Genomic DNA, 16541 nt, shown 5'->3' with positions numbered 1-16541 from the left:
GAGTGGTCAGATAGATGGACAGACAGACAGAGTGGTCAGACAGACAGACAGAATGGTCAGATACAGACAGACAGACAGAGTGGTCAGATAGACACACAGATAGAGTGGTCAGATAGACAGACAGACAGAGTGGTCAGACAGACAGACAGACAGACAGACAGAATGGTCAGATACAGACAGACAATCTGACTCTGTCTGTCTGACCACTCTGCCTGCCTGCCTGCCTCTCCCGTTCTCCATGGCCAGGCAGAGCTTCCTTCCCAGCAGGCCCTGCTGCAGTTGAAGAAAGGAGGGAGCCTCACTTTTTCACCTTGTGTCACTGAGCGCATCGATCTGTGCACTGATTGAGTCCCCTGGCTTAGAGCTGTGTGTGTGTGTGTGTGTGTGTGTGTGTGTGTGTGTGTGTGTGTGTAACTTATTCATGACCATGAAAAACAGTATTCGTGCAAAATTGACTGAAAGTTGAAGTCCTTAAGTGCAGAGAATATAGTCATTGCATGGCTCTTATGTTTGCTATTATTAATTGACAATACCATAATTGGTATTCAATAAACAAATAGAAGGGTATTGTATTTCTCATCCAACAGCAGTAAAAACAACCTTGCGGATATTTGACACTGATTTGTAAAGGAAAACGATAATGCTTGCATTTCTGATTATCATTATACATAGCTTGGCTATAGGTTTAAAAACACTCGGTAGACTAGTGGTCAAGGCAGGGCAAGATGTGTGAATAAATCAATACTTCCAGAGTCAAAGAACCTGACAAGCACGCACGCACGCACGCACGCACGCACCCCCCTATCTGCCCTCATCTCTAGCAGTCAGATCCCTGATGACACCCTGTCCTCTCAGTCAGCCCATCCAGTCCTCAGACCTCCACCGTGGCTAATCACACTCCCTGGAGGTGGGGGGGGGGGGGTCTAGGCAGACGCCAGCTCTAGAGGGGGTCCTCTGTGAGGTCTGAGGACCCTGTGACAGCCTCTCCCTCCTGTCCCGGTGATCAACTAATTAGCCCGGCCAGGCGGCGGCGTGGTCCCGGGCCCTCTGAAGAGCAGGAGACCCGGATGGCCCAGGTGCTTCACCACGTGACCCCCGCCCTCCTTCAGGGTTTGCGGGGGCTTCTGTTACCGTGACGAGGAAGGCTGGGGACGCTTGATCAATGCCAGATAGGGTGTCTGGAAGGCAGACTGGGCCAGCCAATGTACAGTCTGTGCACAGTACACATCGAGTGTGTGTGTGTGTGTGTGTTACTGTTAACATACCCCACAGCAGAGGACAGGCTGCGGTACCAGTCATTGAAGTCCTCCTGGTTGGTGGACATTAGCAGGACTTTGGCTTTGGGGAAGGTCAACTGGAAAAGGAGAGAGAGAAAGAGAGTGAGGGAGAGTCACTAGGCTGACTGGGATAGTGTCAGGGGTGTTAGAGCACTGGGTTTTGGGTGACATATTACAATCCATACACTGTAGATCAGACGTCTCTGTCTCCCAGACTGTCGCGTTGGCAGACTGTGGTAAATTGTCTTTCCCTCTCTCCCTCCCTCCTTCCCTCCTTCCCTCCCTAAAGTGTGTGAAGGTGCTGTGGTAGCCGTCTGTCTGTGTGTCTGTCTGTCTGTCTGTGTCTGTCTGTCTGCAGCTGTTCTTATAGCATTGTAAGCACACTAACCCTCCTCTATGAAATACTATTAAATAAACTATTGGTCCTGTTATGGTATTATGTTAAACCCTTGTATTAGGGCAGAAAAAGAAAACGTGGTAAGTGTATGTCAGAATAATATATGTTGCCTTCTAAATATTCCGGACACTTCCCTCATCTTTTGCTGTGACATCTATGCCATATGAAGCTATACTGTTCAGTGGCGGACTCAGGCTGTTTGAAGGGCAGGGGCGAAAAGAAAAAAATGGCACCTACTGCACAACATGGGACCCCATCAGTGCACATGGTCAAGTTTAGACCATTGGAAGGGCAGCCAATAGGGCACATCCTCTAATTTTGCCACTCAAAAGGGCACTTTAGAGCGACATTTTTCAACTGTGGGGGCACATGGTCAAATTTAGACCATTGGAGGGGCACCAATAGGGCACATCCTCTCATTTTCGCCACTCAAAAGGGCATTTTTGCAACTCAAAAGGGCACTTAAAGGAGACGTTTTTCAACTGTGGGGGCACCAGGAGGGGCAGTCGCCCCCCCCTGCCCCCTCCCTGAGTCCGCCAGTGATACTGTTGTACGAGTGCCCAGTGAAAGGGGTTCCTTCCTGCAACAACCCCATCTGACCACCAGAGGGCAGCCTACACTCAGTTAGAAAGCCCTTTGTGTCAGCATGTCAGACAGCAAATATCACTGAGTGTGTGTGTGTTTGCTCGACCTCGCAGGACAACATTTCTGTACATGAGGGTATGAGTAGAAAAAAGGAGGGGGGGGGGTGGAGAGGAGAAGAGAGAGGTGGAAGGGGGGTGGTGGAGGAGAGGAGAATGACGGTATGAGTAGAGGGAAAGGGAGGGGGTGGAGAGGCCACACATCACACAGTCTGAGAGAGAAGAGGCCAAGCACTAAAGAACAGATTGTGTTGAGGTGGGTAGGGTGGTGGAAACCACCACCACCACCACCACCACCAACAACAGGCCAGCTACTTCCTTCAGTCAAAACCAAGTCAGTTGAGTTCCTCCATTAAACATGTAGCTTGTCAAAACTGGTCTTAGGTCAACATCAGGTGCGTTTTGACACCATTCCTCATATCACGCGATCCGATTTCTACCTCCACCAGCCTCCCCTGGACAACATCACATCGTTCAAGAGGCGTAAACACATATTACGGAACCCCTGCCGATATATCACAGTGTGACACGAATATGTTTATAGGTTTCCGTGTTTTGTGTATTTTTATTTCACCGTTCTGTGTTGCCCTCCCCCTGCAGGGTTCATATCAGGAGGCCTCGTCCTGAGTCGACAGTCGTTAGCGTCTCTCGTCCGTATTAGACAGACTAACGTGTGAGATGGCACATGTCAGAACGGACCAACGGGAGCCCATACAAGGCCAAACAAAAGGGGGCTTTTTTTTACACCGGGGGGATAATTACAACAGGAAAGCTATTAGAGCGGATCAGAATTAGGCCTTCAACATATTAAATGACCTCTTCACATTTACCCAGGCTGCCGCGGCCAGGCAGGAAGCGGGTTGCCAGGTTGGTGATGACATATTGATAATTTCTTCCGTCTTTTGTTTGGAGAGGATCGTAATCTGAACGGTGACAGAGTGCAGACATACCTGGGGAAAATAATGGTGTTTTGGAGGGAGGGATGGAGAAGGGGGGAGGGGGGGGTTCATTTGGTATGGGTGAGGGATGTACATGGAGGATGGGGGGGGGGGGGGATGGGGGGGCGGGACGAGACGTGTCTCTCATTATATATTAAATGGATTAAGATTTCAAATGTACCATCATCAAAAGTATTATCTAATTACAGAGTTCAGTGAGCGGGGGCCGGATGGAGCGACGCGTGATATTAGGCGCTCGCCACTTGGGGGACAGGAGGGTTGATTTATGCACAAATAGATTCCACTTCTATTGCGACGCAGTAATTAGGGATTTGTCAGGAAATCTGACCCTCTTAGGTAGAAATTACTTTGTATAATAAGAACGAGGGAGCACGGAGCTCCTCGCTGCACATAATTTAGCTTGATTATTTATACATCAAAGGGAATCTGTCACGGATGCAGAATAATATTCAAGTAGTGAGGGGATATTAGGGGGAAAGGAGAGGCAGCCGCAGACAGGGAGGGGAGAGGAAGAGAGGAGGGGAAGAGAGGGAGATGATGGGAGGAGAGGAAGAGAGAGAGAGAGAGAGCGGACAGGAGGGTAGGGCAGAGAGGTGGACAGAAAGATTAAAGGAGGAGGGGAGCAGAGAGAGAGAGAGAGAGAGAGAGAGAGAGGGAGAGAGAGGGAGAGAGAGAGAGATAGATATTCAGAAATAAAAGTCTGCTTTCTCCTCTCCTGTGAGAAAAACGCAGGATATTTTCATAAGAAAAATCTTCCGATTCAAACTTTGCATACAGATTGGCCGTGGCATTTACAGGTGTCAAATTTAATTTGTCTTTAATTCTTCAAGGCCTGGATGGAGGAGGGCTCCCGTGTGCTGACAGTCCTTTTCCTCCGGCCCAGGTACGGGGCCCTGGATCAATAATGTGTCCTTATGAGAAATTACGCCTAATGCTGTGGAGTATGCATTCAGGCCTCGGCGGGATAAGGGAGCTAATGAAATGCCATTTCTGCCATTAGATAACGCAGAGCGGAGCGGGCCGGTGGAGGGGAGGAGAGGGATGGGGGGGGGGAGGGGGGAGACAGGCTTGAGGAAGATGTATTTACTGGAGGAGAGGAAGAGATGGATCTCGGGCCTAATCTGATGGCGCGCCGAGCTGAGAGCTTCTTTCCCTCCTGTCTCCCTCCGTCACTCCCTCTCACCAGGCAGGCAGGCAGGCCCGTGGGGTACACCCTCCCCAGACTGTACCCCCCCTCCCTGTACCCCCCCTCCTCCACCAAGGCCGCTTCATTAGTCACTTGAGGGGTGGTACAGGACGTTTTTTAATCCACTCGCCATTGAACTTTGAACTCAGAGGAGTTGCCTGGGCTTGGTCATGCCGATACATCAGTGAAGCTGTCGATATTGTATGATGACACAAAGTCTGTGCTGTCAATGTTCTGCAGGCCTGCTGTGCTGTGGAAACGATCACGTATCCATTTTTTAAAATTGCATTTCACCTTTATTTTACCCAGGGCCAGGCGGGTCAGTGAAGAACGATTTGTTATTTGAAATGCACAACATGGGTTGGGAAATATTCTGGTTCAGATAATAATGCAATGTAAAAAAATTGCCCAATAAACCTTTGAACACACCAAACAGCAGTTACATCACGTCCCTTCCGGTGCGTTCCCCACGCCAGGTTAGGATCACAGGAGAACTTTGAGCGCACCATCAGCTCAAATTAATATTAATAACCTGGCGCGCGCGCACACACACACACACACACACACACACACACACACACACACACCCCAAACACTCGTTGCGTAAACGGTTTGGTTACTCGCTCAATGACGCGCGACTCATTTGTCTGAATGTTTCATGACAGCAGCTACATCATTTAGAGACAATTTGTCACAGCAGCTGTACAGAGACCTGGGAGAGGGATCAAGCAGAGAGGAGAGGCATTAAAAGTTTAACTTCTGGCTTCTTCAATGAGGTTTTCAAGTAATTAGGAGAGGGAGAGATAAGGGAGGGAGGGGGGGGACTCCTTGACAGCCAGAGAAATGACATTTTCATTCACCGGCACCTCAGTGGTGTGTAGATAGTGTATGGAAGGAGTTTTTTTAGGGCTGTAGTTTTACATACTACCCAAAGTGACGTACTGTAAATCAAACAAACCTGGATAAACAGCAAATACTGTTTGGTGTCAATAAATCAGTAAACAGATGGTGATGTTTCTCCACCTGGTGTATGTATGCAAGCTAAGGGAGCTTTAGTCTGACTGGCCCACCCCCATTTCCTCTCCCCCCTCTCTCCTCCTCTCCTCTAACCCCCCCCCTCCCGTCCCCGCTCTCGTCCTCTCCTCCACCCAGTCTGTGACTCACGCTGAGCAGGCCTCCCTGGCTCTTGGTGTGTCCGAACACCTTGTCCACAGTGCAGTCCTTGAGGGGGTAGGCCCGCTGGCAGGTGAACTTGTCCCCATTGGTGGGGTTCAGGGAGCTGCAGGGCTTGGCCTGGAGCAGTACGTCAGAGCACAGGAAGAACATCTTAGGCTTGGTCTCGGCACCTTTAGGGGGCACTGTCCTCAGCCAGCCCTCACGGATGTACCACCTCCCTGGAGGGCGGAAGAGAGAGAGAGAGAGAGAGAGCGAGGGGGGAGGGAGGGAGAGAGAGAGAGAGGGAGAGAGAGAGAGAGAAAGAGGCAATCAGGCAGATAACATTTTTAGTTAAGGGTCAAGAACCTGGGTGTCTTGTTTTGTTATTCTTTAATTACTTTGTGGAACATGTTTTAATTGCCTTGTCAATAATTCAATCATAACAAGTCATTCAAATAGAGCAGATCTAATTCTGGAAATGACTGACAACAGAGAGGAAGAGATAAACAGACCCATTTAACTAGAGGTAGGGAAGAGAGAGGGAATACGACAGAGAGAGAGAGAGAGAGAGAGAGAGAGAGAGAGAGAATTAAATGGAGATTTCAGAAGAACAGAGTGGGGGAGAGTGAGAGAGAGAGAGAGTCAGAATTAAACAGGGATCTAACCTGCCGAACACTGGGAAAATATTTGCACGTTTACAGCTAAGCAGGAATGAGAGAGAGAGAAAGAGAAAGAGAGAGGGAGGGAGGGAGGGTAGGTGTGAAGGAGACTCTCATCTCTCGGTGATTGGCAGCCCGTATGATGGCTAATAAACGAGAGGCTGACATTTGGATAGATAAGATGGAATTCAGCTTGGGCCCAGGTTTTTTAATTGCCCCAGTACCCTGTGATCACGGCTCCAGTGAACAGCCGTAGCTGTGGGGCTCTGAGAGGACATTTTTCAGCTACAGACAACCCCACTGTGATTAGTAGAGGGCCCAAGCAGGGGTCAAATTGCTTTTAAAATGCCATGGGTTTAATATGGGAAAACATTGATGTGACACTGCGTGACTCTCTCAGGTGTTGTGTAGAGATTGGACTGGTTGCGTTCAGTTCAACACACCCCAGTTAGAGTCCTTCTCACTGGCTGAGAGTGTAATGTCCACCACTGATGGGGGGGGGGGGGTTCCAGCACTCTGGAAAGGCCATGTGGTCACAAGTTCAATCCAGCAACAGAGATACTGCAGCCAACAGCCAATCAACAGAGATATAGCTGACAGCCACACACACACACACACACACACACACACACACACACACACACACGCACACTCTCTTCTAGATAGTCGAGACAAATCAGAGAAGCTATGAGTTTCCGTTTCATGCCAGAGGCACTGACTCTATTTGGCCATTAAGAACGAGTTCAATTATTCAGAGCGAACATTCCGAAAGAACCGTTTCATAATGGTCGCAGATTCAAGTAGCCTTTTGGAGGTAACTGTTTACATGTTTGAGGTAACATGTGTGTTTGAGGTAACTGTTTACATGTCTGAGGTAACATGTGTGTTTGAGGTAACTGTTTACATGTCTGAGGTAACATGTGTGTTTGAGGTAACTGTTTACATGTCTGAGGTAACGTGTGTGTTTGAGGTAACATGTGTGTTTGAGGTAACTGTTTACATGTCTGAGGTAACATGTGTGTTTGAGGTAACTGTTTACATGTCTGAGGTAACATTTGTGTTTGAGGTAACTGTTTACATGTCTGAGGTAACATTTGTGTTTGAGGTAACTGTTTACATGTCTGATGTAACATTTGTGTTTGAGGTAACTGTTTACATGTCTGAGGTAACATTTGTGTTTGAGGTAACTGTTTACATGTCTGAGGTAACATGTGTTTGAGGTAACTGTTTACATGTCTGAGGTAACATGTGTTTGAGGTAACTGTTTACATGTCTTAACATATAATCTGAATCAAGGCGTTTCTGTCTTACACAGCAGCCTTTTCGCGATACAAACAAACCAAATGTTTCTTTTTTAATATGATTTGTACTGCTTGTGTTCATCTTCTTTTGTTTTGCTAATTTGACAGAAAAACAACAAATCCTCTCTCTCGATCATTGGGAAGACTGGGGGCCCTATTATGCACTTCTTAACTTGCCGTCTTAAGTCTTAATTAAGACGCACCGCCAGGTTAAGACCTACCGCCACCCTTATTATGCGCTTCATACACGCTACTGCTATTATGCAGGTGTCGATAGGCGCCCACACATAAGACGTAAAACTCCCGTGCATATATTGCTCATTGTGGGAGTGTTCATTATGTTAATGAAGTGCACTAGGCGCCCCTGCTATTATGCGATCTGACTTTGCTCCTAGCGCTAAGAAGTGGTTTGAAAAGTTCTTAAGTTTAGACTTCATGCACGTTTTGAAACACGAGCGCGCCTCCGCGGTTTGCGCATGCATGTGGGCACACATGAACACGCACGTGGCTCCACGGCAAGACGTCAATTACGGTCACAGTATAAATGCCACCACTGGCAAATGTTAAGCCAGAGAGAGAGAGAACAATGGAATATATCCTAGGAAGGAATTATGATAGACGAAGACGGCGCGCCGAGCGCATATACCGGCAACGACTGTGTTACCTCGGGCTGACATAGGCCAAATCTCAAATCAATCCTGGATTCGTGATCTAAGCATTTTAGCGCTTTCAATTGGTGATCCAACTGTTAATAATGCTATAATATATTGCAATTACAATTATAGTATAGCCTATTATTAAAATATGTATAATATAGCCTATATATATATTCTTTTATTCTGTTTACAGAGCAGCAATGCTTGTATGAGCTGCGCTTCACCCGTCAGGCAGTAACTGACATCATGCACGAGCTTGTTACTTTCTTCTGCAGAGAAGCGCGCTGACCTCCTTCTTAGGACTTCCATAATAGCATAGCGCTAAAGACTCAACGCAGCCGGTTCTTAAAGGGAATGGCACCTGGCACGCTGATTGGGTTGATTGAGAAGACGCCCAAAACACACCCATGACTAATTTCTTTGCTTAGCACCGGGTTTTAGGCGCCCACTACCGCACGCATAATAGCAAAGTGGCCTTGACCACGCCTCCACGTCTTAAGTTTAGATCTACCGCCTCGTCTTATTGATGAAGTGCATAATAGGGCCCTGGAGGTTAAAGATGTGCTCCCGGAATGGAAACAGAACTTAAAGGATGACTTTCGCTCAAAATTGTGCACGCTTATGGAAAGTGTTAGGAACAAATATGACTATGTGACGGCCGATATCGTTGATTATGCGTTTGTCAAAAAAAAAAACGCCTTTTGAAGCGCATTAGAAATGTGATTATTATGATTGGGCAAGTATGCTGTCTGAGCATTTACATGCTTCATATGACCTAATAAACTAATCTAATATATATGTTTATCAAAGATATAACTCAGCCCTTCCATTCCCAAATACAGGTCATTCAAACAACAGTCATTCTATTCTGATTACAGCTGTTTTATTCAGTTTATCCTATTACTATACTATTAACTGATTAGGCTGCATGTAAACATAGTGATTATTGACTTTGTTGGATTGAGAGTAGAATCTTAGTTGACTTAAAAAGGCAGGCCAGCGCTCTGTGGAAGCACACACCTTTGACGCTTATGTTAAACTGAAAGAACAATCGATCGACAGGCTTTCTGCCTTCATCTGCGTACCTGTTGAACCTGTCTACACCTTTCTTCAGACAGCTACCCACCTCCAGCACTCAGCACAGTGGAGAACACTCAGAATGAGACCACAGAGAAGGGAGAGGCAGGTAGGGGAGCAGGGGAGGCTGGTGGAGGTAGAAATCGGGAGACGGGCTCGTTGTGATGCATGTAACGGAATGAGGGATTGGTACTGCATCAAATACAGGTTGGCCTCCGTTAGCCTCCAGAGACACGCAGAGAGCCTGATAGACTTTGGGCTGGTTCTAACGGGGCCAAGGACCAGTGGCACGAGCCAGAGGGCAGCTCCCCCCCCCCCCCCCCCCCCCCGCCCCCCCTTCCACCCCCTCCTCTGTCTGTGTTGTGCCATACCACAAAGAGCTGCCTGGGGTTCAAAGAGCAGGAAGTGTGAGCGTCCCCTCTCCATGTCCAGCATTTCAACTTCCCCTGTCAAAGAGCACCTTTGCTCTGCTACAAAGGCCAGCCGGTCGGCACCGTGGGGGGGGGGGGGGGGGGTCGGTGTGGGTGGCGGCTGACGGGGGCGGGCCAGGTAGGCTAAAGGTTGAACTACAAAGGGCCTCGGGCTGATGTGTCCAGTCCAGGGAAATTGAAGTGTGAAAGGGCGTTGGTGTCAGGTGGCGCTGGTGTAGGGGAGCGCAGCGTCAGCCTGTTCACCTGAAGAGGCTTTAGTCCTTTTATGTCATTCGTGAATATGGAGCGCTCGTTTCTGAGTTGTTTTAGCCTATCCAGAGTTGTATTAGCCTATCCAGAGTTGCTTTAGCCTATCCAGAGTTGCTTTAGCCTATCCGAATTGCGTAAAATGTATTTGCTCAATATTCAAAAGTGACTTGCCTGTCTTTTTGAGTAGAGAAAACAATAGTTTGGTAGCCAGTTAAGGATAATGCAGTCTGATAAGACCATTAAGGGGCAGTTTAAGTGCACGGAGACATTTGATCAATGTCATTCTCAATCTCTCGCTCTCTTTTTTTTCCTTCTTTTTCTTCCTCCTCTTTTACTCTCCCTCTCTCTCTCTCTGAGTGCCAGAGTGGGGCCTGAGGAGGCCGTTGGCGCAGACAGCCCAGCGCGCTGCGCTGCAGTAGCCCACACAAGCCTCCCTGGGAACAGCCAGACTGTCTGGCGTATCGATGTCCCATTGATTCAGGCTTCGTGTCTCAGGATCGCCCCCCTCATCTCCTACAGAGCTACTTAATATGTTTCAGGGGCGCTGCCGCTTCTCATCTGTAAAAGCAGGGGCTTTCTTTTACCCACTTTAGAAGTGGTGGTGGTGATGGTGGGGGGGGAGGGTGTGTGTGGGTCTGTGTGGGGGAAGGGGAGTGTGTGTGGGGTAGGGTGGGGGAGAGGGGTTGGGTAGCTCTGAAGTTTGTCTGAGGGGATTGGAGCCTTATTGGGTGAAAGGGAGCTCGGGCCTGAGAACTTGGATGAGAGGAAGCTTTTGAAACGTCCCACATCCGCATTAGAGAGAGATGAGCCCGATGCTCAGTTTGGTATTCATCGGTAGCCCCCCCCCCCCCCCCCCAACCACCTCTGTACACACACACACACACGCACAGTGTGCATATACACGTGTGTACACACACACACACACACACACACACACCACCAACACCCCCCCCCCCCCCAACGCGCGCACGCACACACACACACACACACACACACACACACACACACACACAGCTTCCTTTTCATCTGCCGGCCCACAAGATGAGCCTCAGCTCTAATTGGTCCTGGGGGAGATTGGCAGGCCGAGCGGTGCACGAGGAGGGCTGTCTCTCTGTTGTTCCACACGTGGGCATCTCTCATGGGACAGACAACAGGGGGGGGGGGGGGGGGCAGGAAGAAAGGGCCACTTCTCCACAAGTAGAGAGAGAGAGAGAGAGATGAAGAGAGAGAGACAGAATGAAGCAAAGACAGAATGAAAGAGAGGGAGGGGAAAAGGAGGAAGGCACACTCACACTCACCCACCAATTAGTGTAGAGAGATGTATCGATAGATTTAGCCCATTTTGATATGCAAAAAAATAAATCCGATTATTTTACCCTGGAAAATGTAATATGTTGCATGGATTAAATGCGATAAAGTCAAGTGTCTATCAAATATAACTTCTCTCCATACTAAACCCATTTCCGCACTTCATCTGTCCTCCTCCTCCTCCACTCCAGGTCCCCATAGACGACAGAGAGAGAGAGAGAGAGAGAGAGAGAGAGAGGTAGCTCTTCAGATGAGATGAAAGGAATGGCTGATCAGAAGCACTAACCTGGAGCCAGCACCTTGGTCTTTCGCCCCTTCAGCAGTTTCTGCACCCGCCTCAGCTGCAGGTGGTTCTCATGGCTGCGGGCGTTGTCCTGGATACGCTGGGACACCTCTGAGACCGCCCTCACTGCCCCTGCAGCATGTGTGTACAGATGAGCCTCGGCACTGCCAGAACGCATTACTCAAACACACCACACTCCCCGACTGACTCTCTATGTACTTGAACTTGGTGTGTGTGTGTGTGTGTGTGTGTGTGTGTGTGTGAGTGTGTGTGCATGTGGAAATGGGTAGGAATGCAGGGTAATGTATTGTGTAGACTTTTCCCTGAGGGAGTGATCTAAGAGTTTCTACAGTATGTGACATGTATATGTCTGTGTGTGTCAGTTTGTTTAGTTTGTATACCTGTCCGTCCATCAACCCAGTAAACCATGAACGACTACACAGACATGCATTTTAGTATGTCATTACGGGTCTATTAACACAATGGCAAATTTAACAGATTGTCACCAATGAAATGCGGCCTAGGGGTCCCCCCCCCCCCCACACACACACACGCACACACACACACACACACACACACACACACACACACACACACACACACACACACAGCCTAGCATACATGATTAGAGCTAATGCTGGGTGTGTGTTTGTCCCGGGCACCGTCAGCATTCATACATCCCCATGTTTGATTTCATCATCAGCCCTCGGCAGAGAGCTGACCCAGGGTGTGGGAATTAAAACATCAAAAACACTCCTGATTGGGTCGGATCTGCCGCCGAGGGGAGAAGAGGGGTGGGGTGTGTCGTGTGTGTGTGTGTGTGTGTGTGTGTGTGTGTGCATGGCCTCATGGACAGCCATATTAATGAGAGTTCTCATAGTCTGCACCACAGGGCCCACAGTAACCCTTAGTGCGCCGGGCCCATACTAACTAGCAAGGCCCTCAGCAGCTAATTGTGTGCAAACAACTGAACTGCCCCCCCTCTAGAATAGGCAGCACTCATTTGGTTAAACAAACCCTTCTCTCTCATTGTTGTTTACCTTAACATATATCCCGTCCCTGTACAAGGCTTTCCCCGCCCCGTGACAGGTGCACTATAGCAAGCTCACCTATGGGGTTGTAAAGTAGGGTTGTGGTATCTTTGGTCACTAGGTTGCTAACTTTACGACACAGCTGAATAGAGACACAGAGAGTGAGAGAGAGAGAGAGAGAGAGAGAGAGAGAGAGAGAAAGAAAGAGAGAGAGAGAGAGAAAGAGAGACACACAGAGAGAGAGAGAGAGAGAGACACACAGAGAGAGAGAGAGAGAGAGAGAGAGAGAGAGAGAGGAGAGAGAGAGACATTCTTGCGACAGACATTCTTTAAACAGCGCTCTGTGAGAATCTGCGTCGTGGACAAAGCAGTGAATCATCAATGCTAGGCAGAACCTTCCAATTACAGCATGCAAGTAATAATAATTGCTGTAGACATTCCCATCACTAACATATCCAAAATAACAACAAATGGATTCTAATTCAACCAATCTAAGCTCAAGTTTTTTTTTTTGCTCTTGTTGGGAGTAAGCGCAGTGCTTCAGTCTATGAACATGATGCTCCGGGCGATTCCTCTATGATAAAATAATCATGGCCTAATTGGCTTGGTTATCTCCACAACAATTACAATGTAAACCAAACAAAGCATCTGCGTAGAGATGGCTCTTTTATGCATTCAGAATATTTCCATTGCCTCTTTAAAAAAAAAAAAAAAAAAGGCAATGTTTTAAACAACAACTCCCTAATTACAGCATGCTTCAGCTTGGCTCAGCCCGACTCTGCCCAGCACATTAATAATGGAACTAACCCATTACACATTCTGAAGACATCTTCCTCTGCGTTTTCACCATCTTTATTTCATCTATCAAGAATGTTTAAAAAGCACTTTGTTAGAGGAGCATGACATTGTTAACTTTTGTAAATGAATCTTTGACTGAGTCTGTCGGGGGTGTTCCAATGTATCGTGGTGGGTTGTAAAGCAGGCAGAAGTACACAGTGTGAGACACACACATACACACACACATACACACATACACACACACAACCTCTTGAAGTACCAATTATAACAATTAAAAACCATGCCGTCCGAAACGAAATGCATATACAAATATGAGATAGTGATGTAAAAAAAAAGTATAATAATACAGACAAAGATAACAAAAGAAAACAAAAACAGAGCAACATAACAAGAGAAAAATGAAAACAACAACAAAGCCTCTTGCGATTCTCTCTTGCTAGTTTGCTTAATCAGATACAATGTGATTTGTCTGGGGTTTCTTTTTAAATAATTCCCTTTACAATACAACCAAGCTAAGCACGGAAAGTTTCCACCGCCCCCCCCCCCCCCCCCTTCATAAAAAGCTAGGAGTTTAAAAAAGGAACTCTAATGAGAGGAGGATGAGGCGTTGGAGGAGCACATTTCGATGTGTACCTTCATCTTAGAGTCAGGGGCTGTTTTAATTTGTAAGCAAAAGCAGCACGCAACCAATGAGACTTTAATTGATACACATAAATAATTCCTTGTGTGCATTTGCGCTTAAGTCGGATTTGCTGTTTATTTGACGATTGAGATTAGTCATTATCGGGCTCTGTTGATGTTGGAAGATTTTATTTATTAATATATCGCCGCTTAATATCCTCTGATCTGGTCCCAATTAATTACGTCAAAATCCACATCGAGAACTTACTCACGTTGAGCTTTGCCATGCTTTCATCCTCCTCCAGCCTCCTCTCTGCTGTGACAATAACAACAAATGAGTGATGAAAGGGAGGGAGAGCATTGTTCTTTGTTCCTCAAATGAAGATAGCGACCACCATCTTTTTACTTTCACAAAACTTGGCTAGTATTGGGGGAGGCTGGTGGAGGCAGACAGGCACACATTACAATGAGCCCTGTCCTCCGATGTCTACCCCCCCTAGCCTCCCCTGCCTAGCGGTGTATAGTGTTGTCTACCTCCACCAGCCTCCCCTGCCTAGTGGTGTATCGTGTTGTCTGCGCACCCTATTGCTGTATATGATTTCATTTCTTAAATGGAGGAGTAGAGTAATAATAATAACAACTTTTATTTGTATAGCAATTTTCTTGCAAACGTTGCAGCTCAAAGTTCTCCATTATATAATCATAATTTAATTATTTAGTCATTTAAAGGCAATATTAAAAAGATGGGTTTTTAGTCGTAGAGTAGCCACCATCTTCTACCCGCCTGTACTGTACATGGGAGGCTGACGGAGGTAGAAATCGGAGGACGGGCTCATTGTCGTTGCATGGCAAGGAATGAGGAATGGTATCAAACTCTGAGTTCTGCCTCCACCAGCCTCCCCTGGTACTGTACTGTGTCTTTAGTTTCTTACATGTGTGAGTTCGCCTGTCAGGGAGGCTTGAAGGGAGCTGCACTTAAAATGAGCAAAAGCCTTTGTGACGAACGACGCAAAGCACATCATCGTCATCATCACAACGATTTCACTTGTTGTTAGGTCCTCAGTGCTGACAACCCTGGAACAATACTGACAAACTCAGAATGGGAAAGAGGTGCGCATCAAAACTAGGTGACAGCGACATCAACCTCAGCTTCACACGCGTGCAAATATGTGAGTGTTGCAGCCCCAGACAATAAAGGCTCTCGAAACGTGGCTAGGTTAATCCATAAATATTTTCCCTTGAAAGATAACACGACGGTTGTTGAGCTAGCCTGCGCGAGGGAAGGGAAAGACACTTACTTGAAAGCTGTTGGAACTCCGGGTTGTCTGGACTAGTGTTCTCCGTCAGGTCGCGTAAGAAATGCTTGTACCTGAGAAAAGAAAGAAAATAAACAAGGTCAATTTGTACTGCGTGTCTAAATATAAACACACAGAGACGGAAAGTAACAACACCAACCACGACAACAAAAAGTTGGTGTAAGCATATCCGACGGGCCTTGTCATTTCGATAAAACGTTATTTATGCAGCCAGACGTCTGCGGGAGGAAGTAAGACGTTAATCAGCATGCTCTTTGCCATCCTCTCCAAACAATAATAATATCCTGTCAGCGCAAAAACTAGACGCAGAAAGCAACAGACATGTCTCGAGGACTTGGCAAAATGCACCTCAGTCAACCCGAGTGGAACTCACAGCAGTAAACCAAGAAGAGAGAGTTTCAGAGGGAAGCGGGGATGCATCTTTCTGTCCAGCAGACATACACGACCACACAGGAGCTTCAATGGACCACACAGGAGCCTTTCATGTGCTTGTATTGTCTCCCAAGTACAGTGACTGACTGTTTAAGCCCCAAATACAATTCTGATGACCAAAAAATGACAAAAACCAAAAAAACCTGACAGAATAGAGATGGTGATAGGTGGTAAAAGGGTAGCCCCTCTGCCCCGTGCCTGGTGGAGTGGAGAGGAAAACAACCACCCATACGCCGAAGAAGAACAACAGGACAAATATAGGCCTCTCGCCATGGAAACAGGCTTCAACATGAAGTGATATAGAACAGAAATTCTTTTTTTGTTTGCGCTAAAAGCAAAAGATGATGAGCTCACTTACAGTACCCATCATTCCAAACCACTCTCAAAGCATCAATGGCCTCTTCTTAATAATAAAGCACTCCCAAAAAAATTCTATCCCAACGCGGCTCCTGAGACCTGATCATATTATAACCCGTCTTCGTTGCAGAAACCACGTCTCCGTCAGAACTGCAGACACACATTTACATAATGCACCTGAAATGTTAAAAAAAAAAGTAAAGAATGTAGGGCCGGTTTCACAGACAAGGCTTAAGCCTAATCCTAGACTAAAAAACATCTTCAATGGAGATTTTACATTGAAAGTGTGATTTAGTCCAGGACTAGGCTTAAGCCTTGTCTGTGAAACCGGCCCCTAAAGATTTCGCCGTCTAGATTAGGTTTTCCCTGGGCCTGAAACTATTTGGGAACTTCCTAACAACAATCGT

The 16541-nt window shown here is 47.2% G+C and overlaps 1 protein-coding gene across 1 annotated transcript in view; it reads right to left on the bottom strand.

The window, feature by feature from the left end:
- Nucleotides 1-1007: 1007 nt before the first annotated feature.
- arhgef39 (Rho guanine nucleotide exchange factor (GEF) 39) overlaps nucleotides 1008-16541 on the bottom strand; it is a gene marked incomplete at both ends in the record, with an annotated part of 35306 nt that continues 19772 nt past the window's right edge. The window contains 5 exons of the mRNA XM_080538365.1: nucleotides 1008-1124; nucleotides 1271-1354; nucleotides 5625-5854; nucleotides 11583-11711; nucleotides 15328-15398. Coding sequence (XP_080394491.1) covers nucleotides 1008-1124; nucleotides 1271-1354; nucleotides 5625-5854; nucleotides 11583-11711; nucleotides 15328-15398 — 631 coding nt within the window. The remainder of the gene's footprint in view (nucleotides 1125-1270; nucleotides 1355-5624; nucleotides 5855-11582; nucleotides 11712-15327; nucleotides 15399-16541) is intronic.

The sequence above is a fragment of the Nansenia antarctica genome, assembly GCF_963989245.1.
Source record: "Nansenia antarctica genome assembly, chromosome: 8".
Lineage (NCBI taxonomy): Eukaryota > Metazoa > Chordata > Actinopteri > Argentiniformes > Microstomatidae > Nansenia > Nansenia antarctica.
This window is presented reverse-complemented; position numbering and strand designations above follow the sequence as displayed.